Consider the following 24,964-nt stretch of genomic DNA (forward strand, 5'->3'; position numbering starts at 1 on the left):
TGGGAAGCACATGTGCAAAAGCCCTGGGGCAGGGCTCAGGGGACAAGGCCAGCAGTGGTGACACAGGAGGGCTGGTGAGGCCTGGCAATCACACGGGGCCTGATGGCCCCGTCAGCAAGGGGGCAGGTGCGGCCTGATGAACAGCTTGGGAAAGCTCAGGGTTTCGGTGATCTCCCTGCAGAGCTGAGGTGTGGAAATGCAGTGAATCCTCACTCCACCCCAACATCTGCTTCCTTCCTCCTCAGGCTTCAATTTTCACTGCCCCAGGCACAGCCACAGAAAGAGGCAGGGTCAGAAACCCCTCGGACTTCTCACCATGGCCGCCAGCTGGATCTGAGCCTGTCCCAGGCACCACTGTCCCCTTCCCCAGGGGACCCCACACTGAGCTGCACCCCCACCCTGCCAAGGCCCACTGCTCGGAGCACCTGGTGGCACCTGCTCCCTGTCTGCCCAGCTGCCCCAGCCCACCCTGGCTCTCGTCTGGCCAGATGGGCACACAGGGCAGCTGGCCATTGGATCCTCACCGCAAGACCGGGCAGTGTCTTGTCTGATGTGCTCTTGGCATTCTGACGCTTCCTTTAATGTCTGCCTGGCTCAGAGGCTGGGGATTTCCCTGCCTACCTCTCAAATTCTGTGTGTGTGTCACTTAACTGTTTATGCCCATGGCTGGCAGATGGCCGGCTTTGCCCATAAACATCCCATCTTCCAATTTGGTGTGAGGTCACAGCTCATCCCACAGATTGGGACGCTTCTGCAGGATCTGTGTGGGAGCAACGCCCTGGGCCTGGTGGCCACGTCAGCAGGGTAGGTGTGGCCTGGCGGCCTTGACGAGCTCCTGGCTGAGGGCTGCAGTTTCCACAGTCTCAGGGAGGACAGCGAGGTCCTGCGGCCCTGTGCTGGGTGGCACTTCTGGAGGCGGGTTCCCTCTTAGGGCTCCGCTTAGGAACACACAGGGACAGCCCGTCTCAGGCAGAGAAGCACTGCCCGCAGCTGCCCTGCAAGTGACCGCTGAGGGGAATGTGTGACGCCATTTTCCATCTGCTGTGGTGGGGAGCGGGTGGATCTCTCCCACCACCAGGTGGCCTGACCAGGGACACGGACAGCTCAAACAAAAGTGAAGGAAAAGCCTTTCCCAGTTCACAAGGTCAGCGCTGCCTGGCTGTGATTTCTGGCTGTTGAGCGAAGCACTGGGAACAGTGCTGACGACTCCCTCCCGGCCAGCCCTGGGGCAACTCTCTTCTCCCTGGGGTGCCAGACATTGACCCAGAGCTCCCGGAGGGCCGTCCCGGCCACAGGAGGGAGCCAGGGCCGTGGCAGAGCAGACCTGGGGTGTGACCAGTGTCCATGCATGTGCGGGGCAGGACACACCTGAAACCCGAAGACATGAGCAGGGCCTGTTTCTGTCCCTGCAGGTGCAGGGCTGAGTCACGGCTGGGACACTGGCACTGCCCTGCGCTGAGTCACACCGGAGCTGTGTCATGGAGCCCAGGGGCCAGGGCCAGCCAGGCCTGCTGCAGCCAGATTTGTCCCCGTCCCTGTGCCCTAGCCACCTCTGCAGGCTACCTGCTGCTGCTCCTGCCCCTCACCAGGCTGGGGAGCACGGGACCGAGGAGGGGAAGCGGTGCGGGGAGCTGCAGGGTCCAGAGCAAGAGGCCACGTGGGTGACAGTGGCGGGTGGTGTGCAAGGGCCATCCCCGGGCCGGGTGACCTCATCCATAGGTGGTGCCAAATCTCATACCTGCAGGAGCGGGACAGGCAGGATGCCCCTGGGCAGACCAGCTGTGACCTCAGTAGCAGGCACATGAGCCACTCCAGGGCCTTCCTTCTCCTGCTGCCTGGATACAGGGTGCAGCCACCGCCTCCCTTCAACCTGGGGGTCCCCAGGGAACATCCTGATCTGCACCATCTCCCTGGACGGCCTTGGAGGTGCCTCCCAAATGCTGGGTCCAGGACACACAGGCCTTTCTGCACGGGTGCCTCACTGTCCCAGTGACTGTCTCCAAGCTGTCCCAGTGGGACCCTCAGCAGGAAGTCGGGGGGAGAGACCCGCCCAGGGGCACTCAGGAAAGAGCCCTGATGCTGGCTTGACAGACGGGGAGGGGCTGGGTGTCAGGACGAGGAGGCCGTGGGGGCTGTAGGTGGAGCTGGCCCCTGAGGAGGGCTGGGTGGGAAGCCCTGGGAGCCTGGGACAGTGCAACACTGCATGGGTGAGAGCCCGTGTGGGGTCCCTGGGGGAGGGTAGGCCTCCAGGACCCCAACATTTAAGAGGAGCAGGCTTCCTTCCTGGATGTAGGGCCTGAGCCCTGGGTAAAAACAAAGGCTTTGGTTGCATGAAAATTAAAATCTTTGGGAACAAAATGGATCAAAACCTCGGTAAGCTGGCCATGGGTAGGGGTGGGACCAGTCGCCAGAGATGCTGTTTCCCGGACACGCAGGGCACTGGGCACCCCAGTGGCACGGCCGGGTGGCTCTTAGAGAAGCCAAGGCCAGAGCTGCTGTGTGCGTTCTGCTGGGCAGGTGGCTGGACAGCAGGCGTGTCTGAGGCCCCTTCCAATGGCTCATGGGGCAGAAGCCTGAGCTCTGGACTCTCTTCTTACAGGAAAGCTAATCCTAGCAGGCCAGGGCTTCCTTGTGCCCTGAGACCCTCAGGCCCTCTGCAGGACCATCTCTAAATATAGATCCAGAGGGGCTTTGACATATTTGGGGGACACAATTCAGTCCAGATCAGCTATCAAACCTCACCAGTAACCTGGGTGATGTAAATTGAGACAAGCTACTTTATGTATTTATATTTCACATAAAGTCACGTCAACTGTTTACTTTCATTTCTTTTCAGCTCAGGTCAGCCAAAGGCAGCCAAAGGCAGCCGGGGGCAACGATGGGGAAATGCAGGGGAGGGGCGCTCAACTGGGTCCTGAGCATTCCTTGCAGCCCGAGGGACCCAGGACCCCTCTGAACACTGCTGCCGGGGGGCTCAAGCCCTCAGTGCCCAGGGGACACTTCCTACACAAATCAGACTGCATGTGGAGGAAGAAGGTGGGTGACAAGAACCCAGGAGCGACCACAACTGGGAACAAAGTGGGAAAACGCTGGCCTGGTCCCAACCCTACCCAGGTCCAGCTTACCGAGGCTCTGACCCATTTTGTTCCTAAAGATTTTAACTTTCCATGCAACCAAAGCCTTTATTTTCACCAGGGCTCAGAGCAGACAGTGCCTGTCCCATCACCATGGGCTGCTCTTGCCAGCCGTTGGGCCTTGCTGCTGCTCAGGGCCTTTGCACTTGCTAAAATGCTTGTTCCGCCTCTCAAGTCTCAGCGCCGATGTCCCTTCCTCTGGAAGCCTCCCCGACTGCCCTGTGCGGTGCAGCCGAAGTGCCCAGGCACTCTCCTGCTTCTTGCCTTTGGAGGTGCTTCCTGCCAAGCTCTGCACTCATGTGTCAGCTGGAGAAGAACTTGCATGGCGCCCTCTCCACCACTGCTGGGCTGACATGCCCGCCACGAGCTCCTGCAGTACTGTTGGGCACTGCATGCCAACGTGCAGATGCCCCCCAGGTCACTCACAGAAGTGGGGGAGGCCGAGGGCAGGTCACAGCTGAGAACTGTCCCTGCCAGACCAGGGTGCGGGAGCCCTGCGCCTCCGCTGCTGCTCTCTAGTCACGAGGGGAGGGGACAGGAGGGACGCCCACTGGGAAGAACCAGGGGCCGGGTCAGCACCAGGGCCAGCCTGCCGCCTCACAACCCTGTGAAAGACGGGCAAAGCCAGACTTTGCGGATTCACAAAAAGAAAACACACTGTACAAGGGCGTGAGCTTTAAATATTAAAATATATTTACACACGGACAACCTTGACTGAGGACACGGAAACATACTGTCCCAGGACAGACTGGCACCTGCCAGGTAAGAGTCACAGGTCTCGCTCAAGTTTGCCCGACACACACTGCATGATCGGGTATAAACACGTTCTGTGTCTGTCTCTCTCTCTCTCTCTTGCAGTACTGGCGATTTAGAAGCGACAGGGGAAGTCAGGTCAGGCAGGCAGCCCTCGGGACAGGACAGATCCTCAGAGGTGCTGGGGCTGGGAGGGGCGTATCCATTTCAAAAATGCCTGGTGTGATTTCTCAGTGCCTTGAGCCTCTGACCCCTACAACCCCTGGCTCAGCTGCACCTTGGGGTGGCTCTGCAGGCCCCAGAGTCCAGTGCAAGGTCTCCCACAGGTCCCCAGTACTGTGGCCTAGGTGAGAGGTCAGCCTTTCCAAGACCCAAGACAGTGCGGAGGGTGCTGCAGCTCCGGGAGGGCTGGGAGTCCCTGAGCTGGCGGAGGTCAGACATCGCTCTGGAGCTGGAGGTCCGTGGGGCTTTCTGAGGCCGAGGACTGGCTGGGTAGAGAGGCTTCCAGGCCATCTGAGGACCCGGACGGAGGTCTGTACAGGAAGTAGGCAGTGGCAAAGAAGAGGAAGCCCAGCACCTGGGAACATAGGAGAAGCCTGCTAGACCTCACCGGCCCTGGAGTCCCCTTCTCATGAGGTCCCTGGAACCCAACCCAATCTGCGGCCAAGAAACATGGTCCCCACAGAACCTGGACCCAGAATTTTAATGAGAGAATGAAACTAGTGCTTGTCTCAAAGCAGAGGCAGTGTGAGTGGGTCACGGTTGAGCATGTCTCCCCCAAAAGATGTGTGCAAGGCCTTCGCCTGGGAACCTGGGATGAAGACCCACTCGGAGGTAGGGTCTTTGTAGACATAATTACGCTAAAGATCTGATTACACTAAAGATCTAATTACAGAGGCTGGGGATTTAGCTCAGCGGCACAGCATCTGCCTGGCAAACGCAAGGTCGTGAGTTCGATTCCTGGTACCCGAAAACAAACAGACAAACAAAAAAGATCTAATTACGCTAAAGATCTGATTACACTAAAGATCTAATTACGGGGGCTGGGGATTTAGCTCAGCGGCACAGCAGCGTCTGCCTGATAAGCGCAAGGTCGTGAGTTCGATTCCTGGTACCCAAAAAAAACAAACAAGCCAACAAAAGATCTAATTACGCTAAAGGTCTTCATCTCAAGATAAGGTTATCCTGGGTTCAAGGTGGCCCTAAATCCAACTACTGTCCTTATAAAAGAAAGGGAGAAGGTAGCCTAGGGGCGCGAGGGGGTGGTTGTGAGAAGACAGCAGAGGCTGCTGTGAGCGTCCATCACACACTCACACTCACACTCACACACACACTCTGCCTAGCCACCTCTGAAGCGGGAGTGGCACCAGTGAAATAGGAGCAGAGGTTCTGCTATTTCAGGCCCTTCCATGGTGGAGCTTTGTTAGGGCACCACAGAGCCGAGCCAGGGCCTCTGCCTGACATCCTCAGGGCGGCTTCTTAACCTTTCAGCCTCAGTTTCTCTCCCTGCAGCCTGGGGTTGCACTGACCTCGTAGAGCTATGAGGGACAGCAGCCACGGCATGCACGCCTTGTCGGCACAGCCACAGCGGCCTGTGTGCACGCAGAGCGCTTGCGTGCACGTGGGCGGTGCGACACCTGCTGCGCTCCAGGGCTGCGGCCAAGTCATGGGCCGTTTCCACTTGCTGCCCAGGATCAGAGGCCCGGGCCGGGGGAAGAGGTCTGTCCGTGCCCGCGTCTAGATTAACACCCACACCAGGGCCTCTGAAGCCTGCAAGCATCCGGCTCAGGAAAGGGAACCAAGAGGCAGCTCCCTGGGAGCAGGTCTGTTGCTTTGAACCACTGCTCTTTCGGGAACCATGCTAATCCCTTGCCTATTTTTAAACTAATCCCAGGGGGATAAAGCGCGCGCAGCGGGGGAGGAACCTCTGAGGTGGCAGCTTCGGCCTTTAACAAGAGCCTGGGGCCACAAGCTCCCAGTTTAGAACTCAGATCCTAGGATCCACCACCTAGATTTCACCTCCCACAAAAGGCTCTGTGCTTCCCCTCCAGTGGGATACAAACAGCCTGCGTCTCCCAGGTAGCCTGGGTCAAGAGTCACAGCAGCACGCTTCTCTTGAGAAACTGTACCCCGCAGACTGAGGCCGTGTGACCATCGCCACCCCCGCAGACCCGCCTGGACGGCGCAGGCCCAGGCCACTCCTGCCAGCGTCTCAGAGGCTCTCTCCAACCACTCAGGGGTGGGCAGCAGGCAGAAAAGGAGGCTGCTCTGACCCCCAGGCGGCCAGCCAGGGTGCTGCTAGGGCTCATCCCCAGCAGGGGACCCAGCACCCTCCGGATGGGTCGCATCCTCGGAGTCCCAGCCACCAGCCCCTCTGGTCACTGAGCCTCAGGAATGGCCGTGACACTGAGGCCCGTGGTGTGTCCCACCCGGGAGCCCCAAGCCCACTGGAGAAGAGCCTGCCCTCTGCTCCCCAGCTCCCACGGGCCCTACCTTGTAGGCGAGCCCCACGATGAGCATGTAGCGGCTCATGGCTGCGTTCTGGTACACGAAGCAGGAGCCCTGCTGCCCGCACTGGTCTTGCCACAGCAGGCAGGCCTTGTCGATCACCCAGCCGAAGGCGATGGGTCCCGGGATGCTGCCTACAAGGAGAGGGCTTCTCAGCACCCTGTGGGGGCAAGGGCAGCAGGGGGCAGGGATGCGTGGGTCCCCAGTCAGGCAACACTGGCCATCAGGGTTCCCAGTGGGTGCAAAGGGGCTGAAGTGGTGCCATCCCTGGGCTCTTGGCATCAGGGCTGGGACAGCCTCAGGTCTGAGACTGGTTTAGGAGGCACAAGTGACAACTCGCCCCCTAGTGGACAATTTTGGGGTGGCGCCCTTCCCTGGGCGGCAGTCCCGCCAGCTTAGGGAGAAGGTATCTCCCATGCCCTGGTGCAGAGAACACACTGCACACCTCTCCACGGCTTCCTCACACGGCACAGTACCTAGGGTCCTGACTACGATCCACTGGATTCCTAGGGCAAAGGACCTCTGCCGGTCACCGACACACCTGCGACGGAAAGCGGCAGTGTTGGGGGGCTGGCCGGCCGGCCGTGTCACACCCACAGCAGAGCACAGCACCACCACCTCCCCCGGTGGCAAGCATCCTGCCAGAGGCCAGGGACGGCAGCGCCTCCTGCCACCAGACACCCCGCACGCCCCACGGTCCACGGGCGCCACCGGTCAGTGCTGCAAGAGAAGGCGCTGGCGGAGCAGAGCGGCCACGCTTACCGTAGAGTCGCCGTCAGCGCAGGAATGCTGCTGAGGAACGTAAAGGTAATTACAACGAACACGAGAACCAGAAGGAGGGGCTTTCTCTGACAAGCTGAGGTGCATTTCCCTGCAGTGACATTGCGCAAACTCGTAGGGACACAGCTACAGCCTTGGTACACCTGAGGAGCCCAATAACAGCGCTGATCACAGGAGGAAGGCACGGGCCCTGCCCAGGTCCAGGGACGGGCCTGGCCGCGGGAGCAGCCGCGCTCACCTTCTGGTCGGCCGGGTCGGCCTGCTGGCACCCCGCGTGGCAGGGAGAGTAGTACATGGTGTTGCTCGAGTCACACACGGGGCTGTAGACCTCCGGCGGGCAGCTGCAGTGGGCGTTGCAGGCGGCCGTCAGGTTCAGGTGGCCTTCGGGCTGGAGGCTGGGGACACAAGTGGTGGTGGGACAGTGGCCAGAGGCAGGCGGCACCAGGACCGCCTCAGGCCTCCTTCCGCCTGGGCCCACAGCTGGGGTCTGCCACCTGCCAAGCTGGCGCCCGCCAGGCACACTAAGCATCGCCTGAGTCCACGCTCACATCTACTTCTACCGCTCCTCTGCCCATGGCCCACACGCTCCAGTGTTGCTTGGTTTCGTTTTTCTTTTTCTCTCTCTTTCCGTCTTTCTTCTTCTTTTTTTTTTTAACTACAGAAACTGAATTCACATGGCCCAAAAGGCACGGTAGGAAAGCGTACCGGCACGACAACACCTGCAGCCCCGCCCAGCCCCCAGCGTGGCCCCGCTGCGTGTTGCAGGTAATTGGACAGCACATCAGCAGTCACAGGTCTGGGTCCCCCTCCGCCCAGAGGAAGGACACTGCACCCCACCCTCTGCTCCTCCCTCTTCCCCACGGATGTGTCTCTGAGTCGCCCCTGCCGTGGGAAGGCACGTGGAGCGGTCAGCCCTCCCTCCAGACGCCTCCTCCTTCCCTGCCACTGCGGCTGCTGCTGCAGACCAAGCCACGGTGGCCTCTCAGCACCTCCTGGTCTCCCTGGTGCAGCCGAGAGCTCCCAGGAGCCCCGGGCTGGAGGGGCAGCTCCCATGCGTCTGACCCTCCCCAGCTGCCACCTGATGGGCCCGCCCCTTCGTTCCCGCCACACCGCAGCACACCCAGTTAGTGTCTGGACGTTTCCTGTCGGCACGACGACCCTGAGCCGTGGCTGTTGCTCCATTTGCAGAGGAGACTGAGGCCCAGGGAGGGCCGTGGCATTCCTCAGGGCAGTGCCTCCAAACACCACCCCTCCCGGGACTGCCAGTGCCCGGCAGGTGGGGCGCCCCTGCCCAGCCCTTACCTGCCGTTGTAGCCGGTCGTCACGCCCGCCACAGGCACGTTAGGGCAGTGCGTGAGGAAGACAAAGAAGGCGAGCAGGCTGGTCAGCGTGCAGAGCAGGCAGAACCTGATAATCCCTGGGCCTCGGAGTTTGAACCTGTTCACCAGGAAGCCGCCCAGGAGGGTGCCACCACCGCCCGCCGGCACAACCAGGTACCCTAGGGGAGGGGTGCCGTGAGTTCGAGGAGGGGACCGGCTGGCCTTACACCCTAGTTTACAGGTGGGAAACAGGCCCAGAGAGACCAGAGTCCAGTCCCCGTCCACGGGGCAGCACCTAAGCGGCTCTCAGGCACGGCCACTGTGGAAGCCTCCACTTGGGCCTGTAGGGGGAGCCTGAGAGCTTGGACACAGCGGAGAGCGTGGGCCCAGAGGGGGCACCCACAGCTGTCAGGGCCTGCTGCATCCGTGCAGCAGCTGTGATGGGCCCTACGGATGCCTGCAACCCCCCATGAAGTGCAGACTGGGCTGTGGCCCCCCACGTTCACAGCAAAGGGTCAGAACAGGAGGCAGCAAGGCTTTCTGAGGAGGCCACGCTGAAGACCCCAGGGCTGAAGAGAGGAGGAAGGGCTCAGAGGAGAGGGGCTGAGAGCAGAGGGAGCTGTCACGGGTGGGTGGGATGTGCAGGTCAGCCCAGGGGGCTGCGAGGACGGTGTTCAGGAAAGGGTGGGTGCCTCACGGATGCCACCACAGTGGTACAGCACTGACCAAAGTCCACACGCTGAGCCCAGTGTGGGCCCTGACCCCCAGCTCCCAACGAGGCATGGGACCAGTGCACAGGTGGGGTCCGCCCCGCCCCGCCCCGCCCCCAGGGGCACGGGCTTGGGAGGGACCCTCCGCTGGGCCCCAGGCTGCCCCTCCCATCCAGGTGAAAGCACCCCAGGATCCAGAGCTTTCTCACCAAACAGAGAGGCAGCTTCCGAGGCACTGAGGCTGAACTGGGCCTCGAAGAACTTGGGGCCAAACGTGGACATGCTGGCAATGAGCGTGGCCTCGGTGGCCCCCGCCAGACAGAGCAGGATGAACGTGGGGTTCTTCAGGAGCAGCCAGATGGAGCTGGACAGGGAGGGGGCGGAGGCAGAGGAGACAGCGGTCAGAGCAGCTGAGCACGAGGACCCCCGTTCTGAGAGGGCGGTGAAGTGGGCGCAGCGAGTGAGAGGCACCTCACACATTCCAGAGAAACTGGGGGTGCAGGTGGGGACCGGCAGCCTCAGTCTGGACTCCGACAACCTGCCCCGGAAGCTACTAAAGCCGATCCCACCACTGATCAGCACCACAGCCAGACTCCTGGCTTCCACAGGGCCAGGACCTCAAGCGACCCGAGGCCTGGGCTGACTGCCTCCAGAGGAAGGCGTCCCGTCACACCCCCAGCTGACTGCCTCTGCCAACGGTGGCCGCCATCACCGTTGGCAGAGGCCTGTGAAAGGCTGGAGGGACCTGCAGGGCAGGGCAGGGCAGGGCAGGGCAGGGCCCAGGGTCACCAAGATGGGACCAGTTCTCAGCCACCACCCAGGAAAAAGCAGGGAGCAGGACACGGGGACCTGGACCCAGGGGACTTGCGAGGAGCCCTGAGGGGGCTTGGCGGGCTCCCCAGCTTTCCCTGGCTCACACTTGGTCAGACGCAGCTGCTAACTCCCGGTCTGGACCTTCCCTCTGAGACCCGGGATGCCCGCGCCCCCTGGGCCCTGGGGTACTGGGGCAACTCTCACTTCCAGTGGTTTCTGGACTGGGCTGAGGAAGGCGTCCCGTCACACCCCCAGCTTCAGCCAGGGGAGGGCCAACCTGCTCCCCAGGGCCACACCAGGTAGCTGGGGTACAGACCTGAGGGTCAGCCCAAGGCGCTGAGCACTGTGCTCTGAGCGGCCGCCCACAGCGTGGGGTCTGTCACACCCCCAGGGCTGCTGGCCAGGCCAACGGCAGAAAGCACCGGAGAGCCCACAGCAGGGTGAGGAGGCAGAGCTGAGAACCGGAAACACACAAGTCACAGCCAGCTGGACCTGGGGGATGTGAATGCCCAGAGGGGGCCTCTCTGTCCCCCAGGAGGGCTGGTCCCCGGCACAGGTGGCTGCAGACGTGCTCAGTCACTTCTCTGTGCCCAGAAGTCCTGGGTCGAGAGGGCAGAGCCCCTTCCCAGGTGGCTCACGGCATAATGTGCTGCCTGCTGCTACTGACAGGAACACCACTTGCTTCTCGATTTGGTGATGAAAGGCTGGCTCCCAGGATGGGCTTTGAAACACCCTTTGCTTACATACTTGGTGTTGCTGTGGCTCCCCCTGTGTGTGTGTGTGTGTGTGGGGGGGGTTACTAGGGATTGAACCCAGGACTTTCACACTAAGCTACATCCTCACATTTTTATTTTGAGACAGGGTCTCACTAAGTCACTAAGTTGCCCAAACTGGGCCTGAACTTGTGATCCTCCTGCCTCAGCTTCCCAGAGTGCTGGGATTACAGGTGTGCACCACCATTTTTGGCTCTTAGCGCAGTTTCATGGGCAGAAGGAGGAGTGTCTGTGTGCTTCCTGCATCTGTCCTGAGAACTGGTTAAAGGGACCCCGCCAGCCATCCGGAGTGACATCCTCCCCAAGTCTAGGCACATAAGAATGCAGAGCATCTGTCAGGGTGGCTCTGCACATCTGGACACTTCTGAAACACCAGGAGCAGGGACAGCTGCTAGGGAAGGCCGCCTGCCCACTTCCCAGAAGCGGACAGCGTGGGGCAGTCGCTGCGGCAGTCAGACCGTTCCAAAGCGGCACCGTCCGTCACAGGGCCCCTTGCTCCGTGTCCTGATCCCAGTGGGAGCACCTAATCCTTTAGGATTTACTTGCTGGCTTCAGGTTAAAAGCCAGTCTCTCTGGCCAACCGCAGGGCTCCAGGGCTCAGCAAGGAAAGACGCTGGAGCAAACCCTGTCCTGCAGCAGGCGCCGGCTGGGCTGGGCCCTTCTCGGCCGGCGCTGCGATGTGGGCCGGGTGGATGATGCCCGATGGTCCCTGCCCAGGGTCCGCCCTGCCCGCCTGGCTCCGGGCTGATGCATAGGGATGAAGGTGACGCTGTCTGACAGAACGCAGACTTCCTGGTTTCTCAGCCAGAGCGCTCTGCTGACATCACCCAGAGAACCAACCACGGTTTTAGTGCAGGGCATGTGTTTCAGCTCTTGTTCGCTACCAGCGACTGGTGTGGGGACCAAACCTGGAATCAGCTTCTTGTCCCCGAGACAACACAAGAGACCCAGGCTCCACCTCCGTGCTGGCTGAGGCTCGTGCTGCGAGCAGTGAGCTGACTGCTGGTCCTTGGCTCTGAGCAGGTCCGACACCCCTACACCCCCTCTACCATGGAGTCCCCCGCTCTTCACCTCTCCTAGGTGACAGTGAAAGCACAAAGCTCTAGGTCAGACCTTGGGGGCCAGCCCTGCTCCTCTTCAGCTCAGGGGCTCTCTGTGGAGCCACCCTTCGCCTCTCCCTCCTCGCCTGAGTTGAGGACAGGCATGGGGATTCATCCCTAGCACCTCCAGCTTCTGCCTCCACAGGGTCAGTTAGATGCCACCATCCACAAAAGGAAGCACTGCACAGGGTCCCAGGGGCTGAGGACTCCAGGTGGCCACTCAAGGCCTATGGCCCAGCCCTGTGGGCAGTCCCTTGGGATGCGCAGTCCTGTGAGGACAGGACCCTGGGCACCAAGGGCCCCTAGGCTCCAAGCCATCTCTCTAGGACCTCAGCAGCTGAGGCCAGGCCAGGCGATGGGCAACCAGAGAGGGATGCAGTGGGGACCATGACCCAGGAAACAGCACAGGGACGCAGGAGCGTGCGGGTGAGGTGGGTGAGTGGGGCAGAGGGAAGAGGGGCTTCTTGTGGGCCTAAAAGGGCCTGGGAGGGGCAGGAGGGCACCAGCCCAGAGCTCCGTGGCAAACCCAAGGCTAATGCCCAGTGGAAGGGCAGCAGGTGGGTGTCCCAGGCTCAGGGCAGCCTCCCGGGTACCTTGGGGCACACAGCCAGGGTTAGGAAGCTTGCTGGTGTGGAACGGACTTGCTCCGGGGCTGTGGGGACCTTGGGATGGGCTGACGTGGCTAAGACCCTGCCCGTCCTACAACCCTGGTGGCTCCTGCTTCACTCGCTCTGTGGCCCAGGCCAGATGGAGGCCATGCTGCCCATATTTCAGGGGCCGGTAGGTCATGAAACCGGTTAGCAGTTATGGGCTCACCCAGCCCTGTTGGGGCTGCCCTGCCCTCCACACGGGGCTGGGACCCCACCCGGGTCCTTACAGTGGCAGGTCTCGGACGGTCTTCCCGAAGGCCGGGCTGCTTGCTGTTCTGTGGCCATGGTCTTTCAGTTGTTGCGTCTCTGCTGCTTTCATGACGACATAGCGCTGGGAGCCTAGGGGGACGGTCAATCAGCGGGGCCCTCAGGCTCCAGGGGGCAGTGGCTTGCAGGCCCCTCCTGGGTTGGGGACACCCCCTCGGCCACCCAAGCACAAGTGCGGGGTGAGGTGAGATGTGAGAGCCAGGCAGCAAGGAGGGCCTCAGCAGGGAGGAAGAAGGGCCCTGCCCTGGCTGCCCGCCTGCAGGCGGGGAGCAGGGACCAGATGGCGTCCACGGCCGGTCAGGCTGCCCTGCCATCGCTCGGCACCTTGGGGAGGCTCAGACTGGCCTCGTTCCTCATTGGTCGAAGTGAGGAGAAGGGAAGGGACAAGGAGTCTGGCCTCCCCAAGGGGACAGCTGGGCTGGGGCAGGAAAACCCACCTGGCAGCTGCTGGGGGTAGCCAAGGATGGGGACAGCAATGAGCAAGGCTGTCACCCCCGCACCCAGGAAGCCAATCCACCAGGCACCAACCCACAGCGGGCTCTCAGGGGTCAAGCGCGTCCTGCAGGAAGAGGCAGTGGCACTCCGTCATCAGCTGGCCCACTGAATTGGCCCCTCAGTTGGGTGCACAAATACACCATGAGCATGTGCGAGGGCACGCGCGCGTGCGCGCGCACACACACACACACACACACACACACACACACACACACACGGTGACTGCCTGGCTCCTCCCCTGACAAAACCTCCAGGGTTGTGAGCACATCGGTCCACAGGCCTGCAGCCGCCCCACCCTTTCCTGCAGAATGAAGTGGGCAGTCCTCTGGCTTGGACACCCAGGACAGTAGGCTCCACACCCCGGCCTGTTCACGGGGCCTGGTGCTCAGACTGAGATCTCCACAGGTCAGAGCCTAGAGCAGCAGGCTCCCCAGGCATCAGTAGCCACACAGAGGATGACAGCGGGGGACCGGGGCCCCCGTGGAGCTCAGGACAGAGGCTCAGCTGGAGTGCACTGAGCTCCCGCCAAAGGATCGTTAGAAGTGTGTCAGCAATCTGCACAGGAGCACGCTCTCAGATCACAGGGGGAGAAGGACTCATCAGACAGGCAGCAGCTTGCAGAGCGCTGGCCTCCAGGGCTGGACCGTCCCAGGGAGGCAGGAGGGAGGCCCTGGCTCACAGGCGGCCAAGAGGGATGGGAGGGACGCAGTGACCCAGGACAGCAGCCAGGTGGCGGCGGCAGCTGCTCCCTCCTGTTCTAGCACAGAAACGGGCCATCGTGGCCTCCAAGGCGGGAACTCCCTCTTCTCCCCACCCCACCCCCGCCCCACCCTGATCTGAGCAAGGTGGACCCAGGCCCCAGAGCCCGAGGGTGCCACGGGCAGCCAGAGCAGCCTCCCGATCCGATCCAGGGGCGAGAGCCCGGACCTACCTCCAGCCTCTGCACAGAACGAGCGCACTTGACCCCACGTTATCAACCCGGGGCCAGAAGTGGCTTTTCTGAGAAGGCAGAGCGCTAGAAATCTCGGCGGGGGCGCCATCTGCAGAGAGAGTCCCAAGGTGTAGCGGCCGGGAGAGCGGAAAGAGAGCTGCCCTCTGCGTGCATGTGTGTGTGAGGGAGGGGCCACAGCCACAGTGGCAGGAGGGGGGGGATGATGAGCGCCTGCTCCTGCCCCTCCCCCTTCTCTCGTCCCCTCCTTCTCTCCCACTTCCTCACTCTCCTGCTTAAACTTACAAAAATCTGGTATCACAAACAAAAGGCCTAAGAAAATGAAAGACACAGAAGAATCTCTTGCTGGCAGTAGGAAAAACCACAAAGCGAAGAGCATTAGAGAAATCACGGCCAGGGCTTCTGAAGCCTGGGGCAGGGGGTCCCTCTGCCCTACCCGTTCCCAAGGCCCTCGCGCCAGGGGCAGCCGTGGATTCCTCCTGCTCAGCCAGGCCAAGAACCTGCTCCTTGCACCAAGGACTCTGCTGTGTCAGAAACACTTTTCAGGGACCCATGGGACCCTCAGACCCGAGACAGGCGGGACGACCCCCAGTCACTCACCGGTGGCCCAGTTCCACATAGACATTCAGCATGGTGCCGCCAATCAGGTAACCAGCAGCAGGGCCCAGGATGGCCGCCGTGTAAAAGACGGCTGCAAGGCAAGCAGAGGGGCTGTCACCACGAGCCACCCAGCGGTCAGCCTCCAAGGAGCCCCTGTACCCATGTTTCTGTGCCCATCTGCGCCACACTGAGGCCTCTCTGGCCTGTGCCAGGTCTGACATCCAGGTGGCGTCAACTTTTCAAAATTTCTGCAAAGTGGACACCGAGGTCACGAGACCTCGAGAGAACGAAGGTCCCACGGCCCAGTGTGCGTGGTGAGGCAGCATCCCTGCAGCTCCACAGCCTCACACTGGGAGAAGTGGGGTGAGAGCGGGGAAAGGGGCCAGGGACGCCCTGCACCCCTCAGCCCAGCCTCCCTGCGGCACCCCTCACCTGGGGTGTCCCCCTGCTGAAGGACATGACTCCCTGGTCCCCAGCATGTCAACCACTAGGTGAATGGGGAAGCTGTGGTCGTAACCACAAGTCTGGCCTGGAAGTGCTGCCGGCTCTTCGTTCTGCAGCTGACTCTGCCAGGACAGCCGAGCCAGCGAGAGGGGCAAGGAAAAGAAGGCGTGGCCGGCCAAGCAGGAGGGCAAGGCCCCCAAAGGACACAGCAGATCCCTCGAGACCTGTGGGACTCCCCGCTGTCCCAGTGCCAGGGGGCTGGAGCCGAGAGCCCGGAGCCTCGGGCTGGGCAGCACACTGTGTGCGGATCTCAGATGACAGTGAAGAACTTGAGCAGTTTTGTATTTTTGCCTCGAGCTCTTGACTCTCTTCTGAGTTCCCCCTATTTGCCAGCCCATGTGGCCAGACGCACCGCAGATATGGGGCTAGTAGGGAGACACGGCCTGGCCGGGGCCCTGGGCCCTCCTGTCTGCAGCTGGCTCACCGGATCTCACTGCTGCCCCTGGAGCCCCCGGAGAGGAGCAGGAGCCATGCTGGTGTTCCCAGCACGCAGGCCCAGAGGCCCTGGGGGCTTTATAAGAAAGGTGGCCTCACTTCCACCTCCTTCAGTGCAGCTGCCCTCTCGGGTGTGGGCACCTGGGCCACGTGCACAGGGACAGGTCAAAGGGCACCGCTTAGGGCCAGCTGCTGTCACTCTCTCCCTCTGCCCTCTGCCCCCACTCCAGCCCCTTCCACTCACCAATGTAGACGGGCGAGTAGCTGGACTTGACATTCTCGTCCAGGTAGGTGACACCCAGTGTGTAGAGCGGTGTGGCACCCACGCCATGCAGGAACTGGCCCAGCATGAAGACCAGCCGGTAGTGGGACAGGCTCGAGACGCTGTCCGCACACACCACACTCCGGTTGGCTGGGCACATCCCCACCCCCTCGTCCACCTCCACCTCGTAGCGGCCAGAGATGAAGTGGGGCAGCGCAAACACCAGCGAGCCGGCGCCCAGGACCAGCACGCCCCAGCCCAGCCAGCGTGGCTTGTGTCCATTGCCCCCGTAGTAGCTGACGAAGGTAAGGCAGAGGCAGGCCGCAATGTCGTAGGAGCTGGCGATAAGCCCGCTCTGGTAGCTGTGCAGGTCATAGCGCCGCTCGATGGAGGTGATGACGGTGTTGATGAAGCCGTTCACCGTCATGCCCTGCAGGAAGGAGGCTGCGCACAGGAAGAGCAGGAAGCCCTTGGGGGTGTTGAAGACCTGCAGACACTCGGGCGCAAAGCCCCGCCAGCCACATGCTGTGTCCTGGGGCCCCGTTGAAACGTACTGCACCTCTGGAGCCGCCTGGCAGCTGTGCTTCTCTGCCCGGGGTTGGCACAGGGGCCGGCTGCAGGAGTCCAGGGAGCCAAGGGTGGCAGCGCTCTCAGAGCCAGGGGAGGCCCTGCTGCCCAGAGGGCTGTGGTCTAGCCCATTTTCAACCGCCAGGGGCATGCTGCCGAAGAGGAGCTGGGGCATTGGGGCAAAGCGCTTGTCTCCCACCACATGCTGGGGCATCTCTGGGCCTGGTGGGAAGGCCTGCACTGGCAGGGGGGCAGCAGGACTAGCAGCAGCAGAGGCCGAGAGGAATTCCAGTTGCTCCGTTTGTTCTGTGAGAAGAACCTCTGGTTAGTGAAGCTCTATCTGCCCTGAACACTGAGGGTTCTGTCGAAGGTGCCCACATGCCCATCAGTAGGTTAGCTGAGGGCCAGCCCGCCCACCTGCACGCTGCTGGGTCTCCTGCCTCTGGCATCCCTGACAGCCCCCTCCCCAAGTCTAAAGCAGCCGCAAAACAGACCCACGCCCAAGCGTCTCGCCTTGGGGTCTCGGTGCCGCAGCAGTGGCCTGGGACAGACTCAATCCCAGGCTTTTGTCAGGACACGAGAAGGGAGGCTTCTTGGTGGTAGGGCTTCAGAAACTGCAGGGAGGGCAGAGCCTACCCGCTGGAGGTCAAACAGCAGAGGACAGAGGGGAGACAGTGCAGGGGAGGCGAACCCACAGGAGCCACCGCTTGCTGTGCTCCTTCCCCGGAAGCCTTTGCTCTACCCAAAGGAGTAGCCGCCGCACCACCCAACATCAAACCTGCTTCTTCCTTAAATCCCACTTAGCATGCAAACCTCATCTCACCCCAAGGTTTGGAGGCTGTGGAGGATGAGGAAGAGGAAATGCACTTCCTGGAGGCTACGCTGGAGAAGGACTCCACACCACTGTCTCCCTTGGTCTGCAGAAGCTGCCAATTGCTACCACAGCAGATCTGCGGATCTTTCACTCCTTCACGGTGCTGGCCAAGCTGCACCCAGCCCCTTGAGCAGTTACCAGGAAGACGCAGATACCTGCCCCTACTGCCAGAGGACCCAGCCCTTGTTGAGCAATTGCTGCATCGCTGGCTCTGGGCAGGATTTTGAAACACCCACATTATTTTTAGAAAGGCTGGTACTTAGCCAGGTGCGGTGGCACATACCTGTAATCCCAGCACTCTGGGAGGCTGAGGCAGGAGAAATGCAAGTTCGAGTCTAGTCTGGACAGTTCAGCAATTTAGGGAGGACCCTGTCTCTCAAAAATAAAAAATGAAGGGCTAGGGAATGTAGCTCATGAAGGCACTGTGTTCAGTTCCTAGCACTGTACCACAAAAATAAATAAATAAAAGGGCAGTGCGCATCCCCAGGTACACAGACCCCTCCAATGCCCCGAGGCTCCCCAGATCCGGGTGGCAACCAGTCCACCGTCCGGGCAGACCTTACCAGGCTTTCCCACCGGAAGTAAGCCCGTCACGAAGCACACAGCAGAGGTGATGGAAACATCTCTGCAGTGCGGTGGCGCCCCCTGCCCGGCACGGTCTCTCCTGCGGGGCCTGACACTCGTCCCACCCTGTGACTCCGTGGGGCTGCACTGCGTCCTTGTGGTAGATGTGCACAAGCCCTACCCCCAGGACTTCACAAGTGTGGAGATGAGGCCTCCGAAAGGCGATTAAAGGAGGTTGCTGGATGTGCCTAATCCAATAAGTCCTGCTATAAGGGCGACCTGGACTCAGGCATGCTGGGAAGGACAGGGTCGAGGCAGGGCAGCCCCTTCCTTGCAGGGAGGAGCTGACCCTGTGGACACCTCCAGCCAGGACTTCCAGCCTCCAGGACTGGGAGATGACACATTCTTGTCACCCAGTGCCGTCCCAGGAGTCCCAGAAGGTGACCGAAAGGTGTCGACTGGGCTCTGGCTGGGGAAAGGCCCAGGGAGCACCACAGCTAGAGCTCAGCAGACATAAATAGGCTGTGAAGCTGGGCACAGTGGTGTACACTTACAATGCTTGCACTCTAGGAGGCTGAGGCAGGAGGGTTACACGTTTCAACCCAGCCTGGGCAACTTAGCTACTTAAAGAGACTCTATCTCAAAAAATACTTACAAAAAAGCTGGGGCGGGGGGACCTGGAGACATAGCTCAGTGCAAAGGCCCTGGACTTAATCTCTAATATCAAAGACAAAGAAAAAAAGAAAAACACCCTGTGTGGGGCTGTGAGCCAAGGTGTAGGGGAACGGACACTGGGAACCTCCAGAGGACTTGCCGACAAACACTCCAGCACTCGGGGGCAGCAAACTGCTGGTTTTGTTTGTTTTTAAAATAAAGGCGTCCATTTGCACACGCTCGAGTGGCCAGGGAGTGCATTTAATGCCAAACTGCGGCACAGCAGGACAGAGAGGGACAAGCAGGAGCAGGTGGGTGATGGGGACCTGAGCTGCACACCAACGGTCGGGGCTTCCAAAACACAGCAGCCTCAGAGCGTGGAAACCGCAGGAAGGCTCAAGGCCACCCAAATGCCAAGCCCAGAGCCACCCTGTCTCACACCCCCGGTCCAGCTGAGGGCCACTGTGAACATCAGGGGGTCGGGGATGGGATCCTCTGGAGGGGAGGCTTGAGAAGCCATGATAAACGCCATCACAAGGGCACAGAATGACTTCCTGCATGACAATCCCGCCACGACTTGAGACTGCCGGGGCTTGGGCCCTGCAGTGCAGGTCCACGCGGCTTTGCCTGAACCCAGGGCTCTGACAGAGCTATGAAAAGCTCAGCCTAAAAGTAGACTTATCATCTACATTTAAGTTAGCGATTTAAAACTCTACTTCAAGTATTAGCCACGCGAATGCAAGTTTACCACGAGCCCGGCAAGGCGACAGTGCTAAGAACCCATCAGCCGCCCCCACCCGGCCGGTTCTGACAGTGCTGACGCCGACCGGCATGTGGACTGCGGCGCGAACATCCACACCGCCGTGGCCTGTCCCTGCTGCCCTTCCCCTCCCCAGTGGCAGCCCCCAGGCTGAAGTGCTACCACGCAGATGCACCTGGGAAACTCCAGCCCTGCAGGGCCATCCAGTGCTCGGTCTCTTCCACCCCTGGGAAAGCGGGACTCGGCCAAAGCGTGGCCCCATTTTCCTCGTCTTCCCCAAGAGTCCCCGACTGTGTACCAAGGTCTCTGTGCTTGTGGCCTGAGCGCTGGCATCTACTTGACCATTCTGTGAGCAGGTGGGAGGGAAGAAGGCCCTGCTCCTGAAGACGCTCCACGTGGGCATCCACCTGGGCAGGGACCTCAGGGAGCCTCGCTGGCCACGCGGCATGGAGCTCCAACTTCACTACCATGGTTCGCTGTGAAATCAGCTTGATTTGGGGGATGAAGGAGTAGGCTGCAGCGACCTCACCAGCGACACAGCTTGGAAGCACTGTCTTCTGATGCCCAGTCTCCGCTCCTCGTGGGCAGCCCACAGACACCCTAGCCTGGATGCCCAGGGCCATCGAACCCCACCCTACACTTCCTGCCCTCGAGGAGCCGCCCTGCAGTCTGCTGCCATGTGACGCCCAGAGCCAGAGCCGCCTTGACGACCGACTGCCCGTGTCACCTCACCTGAGTCACAGGCACCAGACATCGGAGATGCCGCTCAGGACTCGGCACCCTATGAGCCCACAGAGGGGGCGCAGTGGTGACTCCGGTGTGGGCGGGCGGCACCCGCCTCCACGGCCTGGCTGGCACAGAGGTGGGGGCGGTGGGAACGCACTCCCCGTGGCTCTCCTGCCTTCAGACTCCTTGAAACGCCGCCTGCTCCGGGCTCCTGGGAGGATGCATGTGCACGTGTGTGTTATGCCCGTGCCTGTCATTGTATGAGGCCGCCGTGGCCAGAGCGCCCTTCCCGGTCCCCAACACTGCATCTCGCCGGCAGCAAGCTCTGGCTTTGCTGTGTCTGCCCAGAGCATCTGGCCAGTGGCTCTGGGGAAGAACCCAGCCAGCCGCCGCCGCCTCCTCCTCCTGAGCCGAGAAGTGGGAAGCAGGAGCCGACCACGGTGTTCTTTGAATGCCGGGGCGCTGGTCTGCTGACCAGTTCCCTCCTGCACCCGCACTCACTCAGTTCCCAGCTGGAGGGCCACCACAGAGCACACGGCTTTCCAAGAGCACAGCTTAACCTCTGGTGCCCTGGGGGCCGGCCCTGGTCTTCGCTGCCTGGGTCCCTGCGGGATGTGCCCAGGGAGGTGTTGGGGACCGCTACAAAGTGGCTCTGAGCAGGATTTAATATTAACCAAGTGGCTTTCCTTGTTTACTTGTGAGTTGTCAGAAGCTTAGGCACCTTTCTGACAAGATAAGGCCACAGCTGAAGACGTTTGGCTCCAACCCCAATTAACTACCAGGAGACTGCAGCTACAGGCCCCACACTCCTACAATAAATACCAACCTAAAGATAAGGTATTTCTCCTGATTGACATAATTTACTACTTGGGAAAATTCTCCCAAGGTCCTTCGAGATTCCCGAGTTTTCTTGAGCCTCCTCTCCCTTTGTTTGAAAACCTAATAAATACGGGCCGCCCAGAGCAGCCTTTGGCTAACTCAGAGAATAATGAAGCTGTAAGAGAGTTAGTCCCTCCTGGTGCCCTAAAATCATAATATTGTCTGCATTTTATTTAATCCTTCGAAGTCCACTCACTTGGGAGATTGCAGGCCTGATCATCCGGCAATAACTTAGAGTTATTTAACCCGGTTTTTGACAGGGAGGCCTGGAGCTGAATGCCGCTCCGTGTTCCACGATGCTCACAGGCCTGGTTCCGAGACCCCACTTGGACCTCGGCAGCCGGGGAAGACTCACAGGCCTCATTTCTCCCTAACTCCAGCCAGGACATGGAGGAGGCAAAGCCATGCTCTCCCCTTACTGCTCTGAGGCCACTGGCCACAGCCAAACACTCGCAGCCGGTGCCCCTTGGGGTTCTCCCGCAGCCCCACCCCAGTAAGTAGCCCACCGCCCGAGGAACCGGACTCTTTCCTCCTCTCCTAAATCTGTTCTGAAGGGTGAGTGCAGGACGCTTTCACAGCTTACAGAGCAGGCACTGGAGGCAGGACCGCGGGCCACCATGGCCCCTAGCACAGCGCAGTTTGCATGCCTGGTGACCACACACGGGTGAGGCCCAGGAAGCCGGCTGCTTTGCATGGAGACCTGCACAGAAAGATCTGAAGAGATCCTGGGCACGGGGTCCCTCCCGGAGCATCTGTGGACAGCCTGCAGGCAGAGCCGGGAGCCAGGGTGCGGAGGCGGGTGCGCCAGGGAGGCTCGGCATTTCCTCCTCAACTCATCAGGTTCTCTCTGGGGAGTGGGAAGCCCTCCCCACCGTTCAAGGCAGATCCAAGCAGCGCAGAGGTCGGGCGGAGGCTGTGCCCAGCCTACGCAAGGGCTTGAAACCTCATGTAGATCACGGGCCTCTCTGAGCCTCAGTTTCCCCACTGCAACATGGCACAATGCTACGAGGTAAAGGATCTAGCTTTCGAAACCATGGGTCCGGGCACCACTGGGGCTCATGAGAAGCGTGGCCCTGCAGGGTCAATGTCGACCCGCCCCCCAGCTTCGCACATCTGAGCCCTCACAACTCCCCACACCCGCCCTCAGCCCGTGTGACAGCTGGGACAAGGCGATGTGCTCTGCCCTGAGCCGGGCTCCTGTGGCAGCCCTGGTCGTGGGCGAGTGAATCTGTAAGTGTGGTCATCACCCAGGGTTTCTCGCACGTGGGGAAGCACTGCAACAGCACCCGTAGGTTTCCCTGCCTTCGTACCCCAAAGCTGGCCAGATGAAAACGCAGAGAAAAGGCAGCCTGGCTGGGCGAGAGGGGTGCCCAGGTAGAGCCCAGGCTGGCCTGGGAAGAGGATGGGTGGAAACCCCAGTCCCTGGGATGGGGCTCTCTGGTTCTGACAAGTGAAGCCCTGCAGTGACAGCAAGCCCCCCACCCCCACCCCCAGCACCTGATTCTCAGTGACTGAGCCACTCTGAGTACCTCTGAAAAAAGCATCTGGTTTTGAAAAGCACCCACTCAACCAGGATTGTGGTACACTCCTACAATCCCAGCACTCTGGGAGGCTGAGGCAGGAGGATCATAAATTGAAGCCCAGCCTGGGCAACTCTAACTTAGTGAAATCCTGTCTGAGAATAAAGAGATCCACAGATGTAGCTCAGTGTAAGAAAGCTTCAGAAAAAGCATCCACCCGCCTCCAGAAACATGGCCCAAGATTCTAATTTTGTGAACAGTGGCAGGAAGGAGGCACTGCACTGTGGCTACCCAGGGGAAGCGAGGGGTGTTGGGGAGGCCAAGGTCCCAGCACTGAGGACAGCAGGCTGCAGGCCAAGCAACGACGGCACAGGGGAAGCCACCAGACCACACTGCCCTGCCCTGGCCCCTCCTCTGCTGCGGCCTACGGGAGGACACAGCCACAGGTCCAGCAGGCAGGCAGCAAGGTCCACTTCCTCCCTCTCTGCACAGTAGGGTCTCCAGGCTCCTCCGAGTCTCACAGAGCCTTGGTGACCAGACCCATGAGCCACTAGTGTGCCTCCCTGCTTGAGAGGCAGGGCCTGCCGCTGTCTGATTACTCCCGACTGTCCAGAACAGGTTCCGCCCCCACTGTCGGCTCTCATGCTCGCCAGAACCCGCCAAGGCCAGATCTGTGCCCAGAGACGCAGGGCCCAGCAGTACGCGAGCTCTAAGGACCGTCTAGCACAGCTTCCCTTCCAAGGCCAGCACGGGCGCCAGTCTCCGGCACTCTGGAGAATGAGGAGGTCATGTGGCTTGGGTGAGTGTTTATGTGGCCCTGTCCACACCGCACTGGATGCAGCCACGGAGGGAGCAGCTTCGCTGGGCGTAGCTTCCCTGCCCCTCTGTCCACCAGCACCAGGATCAACAAGGCCCCCAGGGGCTCATCTCGGCCCACTCGTGGTCAACCCCTGGGGAGAGCTCAGGGATCCACTTTGTTCAGGTTTTGGTCCACAAACCCATGAAATCACACAGCCTCAGCAGTACCAACCTGGGATTTGCAGATCAAGGACGCCGCAGGTCCAGGCTACGCTCCATGCGTTACCTTTCATTTCACAGTGGGGTGCAAAGCCTTTGCACAGCAAGTGAGACAGACCTGGGGCCCAAGGGCAGCCCTGGCCGTGGAGCCAGGCCCAGGCGCTTGCTCTGCTGCTCACTCTTCTCCGTTCCCACCATGCCCGCCCTGCCCCTCCGGTGGTACGAGGGATCTGGCTGGGACTTGCCCAGTACCTGCTTCTACAGCCACTCCCAGTGAGCCACCTGGAAGGCAGCAGCCCGTGAAGAACTTCCCAGGCAGTACCTGCGGCCTTGCAGTGTGGGAAGCAGGACGAGTCTTGCCACGGGGCAGTCAGGACAAGCTGGGTCCTGGGCGCCACAAGGCTCCCACCAAGAGGCCCGTGCCGTGTCCCTGTCTGCAGCACAGGAGAAACTGGGCTGTGCAACCCACTTCCTGGGGAGCCACCCTTCCTCTGACGGCCACCGACGGTCCTGGCCAAACGTCTTGTCCCTTCCACTGTGGGGCTGTCCTGGGACACGGCTTAGGGTCTCAGGCCTCGGGTCTCCTCCTGTCTTCTTGGGAAGAGAGTGGGAGAAGGACTCAGAGTCCACATGGGGTCTGTGGCCGGCAGGACTCCAGCTGTGCTCTTGGGCAAACCGGGGCCCCTGCCTGGTCCTCTGTGTGAAAAGCTGCCCCCTGCCCAGCTCCTGGGAGGGTTACCGAGATGGTGCCCAAAGCAGTAGGCACAGAGCTGGCACCCTCCACGCGCTCGGGAAAAGCTCCTGCTGTCTTCCCTATGAATACGAAGGAGCATCAGGAGGCTAAAGCGCAGGTGCTCTCTCCTGAAGTCCGCGCACCCCCGGCTGCCCGGCGGAAGAAACCTCAGTGCGGGGCAGAGAGCGGAGGTAGAGCGCTGGTTTCCACTACTGTGGAAAACTACAGAGCTTAAAACGTCTCCCGACGGAAGCGTGCCGGTGCCGGGTCTGAACTCCACCCCCCGCGCGCACGTGGCGGCCGCTGCACCTGAGGACCCGGCAGGGCTTCTCCGCCCCGGGGCCGCGATGCTGGAGCCGCCTGTCCCTGTCCGCGGGTGAGGCCGGCCCGGCGCAGCCCGGGTTCCCGCTCCAGAGTGCGCCCCGGGCCGGACAGAGGCGGTGGACGCGCACCCTCCGGGACAAAGCCCGGCCGCCCCCAGAAACATCTGCGCGCGCGGTTGTCTCCCCGACCCGGAGGCAGCCTCCGCCGCACGTGGGTGACCGCGCCTGCGCGCTCCCGCCGTCCCGCGCCCCACTTCGCTCGTCCCCGCGCGCGCCGCAGCATCAGGTCCGCTCG

At 61.2% G+C, this 24,964-nt stretch overlaps 1 protein-coding gene across 1 annotated transcript; it reads right to left on the minus strand.

The window, feature by feature from the left end:
* Positions 1–3,804: 3,804 nt before the first annotated feature.
* Positions 3,805–16,925, minus strand: Slco4a1 (solute carrier organic anion transporter family, member 4A1; the record flags this gene model as incomplete). The annotated part of the gene is given in 11 exon segments (XM_013507513.1): positions 3,805–4,464; positions 6,381–6,529; positions 6,872–6,936; positions 7,158–7,318; positions 7,414–7,570; positions 8,478–8,673; positions 9,414–9,568; positions 12,768–12,879; positions 13,245–13,366; positions 14,852–14,942; positions 16,035–16,925. Coding segments are annotated over 11 exon segments (2,243 nt in total), but the record flags the coding sequence as incomplete, so codon positions are not given.
* Positions 16,926–24,964: the final 8,039 nt, after the last annotated feature.

Source organism: Chinchilla lanigera, unplaced genomic scaffold, assembly GCF_000276665.1.
Source record: "Chinchilla lanigera isolate Chin_1 unplaced genomic scaffold, ChiLan1.0 scaffold00127, whole genome shotgun sequence".
NCBI lineage: Eukaryota > Metazoa > Chordata > Mammalia > Rodentia > Chinchillidae > Chinchilla > Chinchilla lanigera.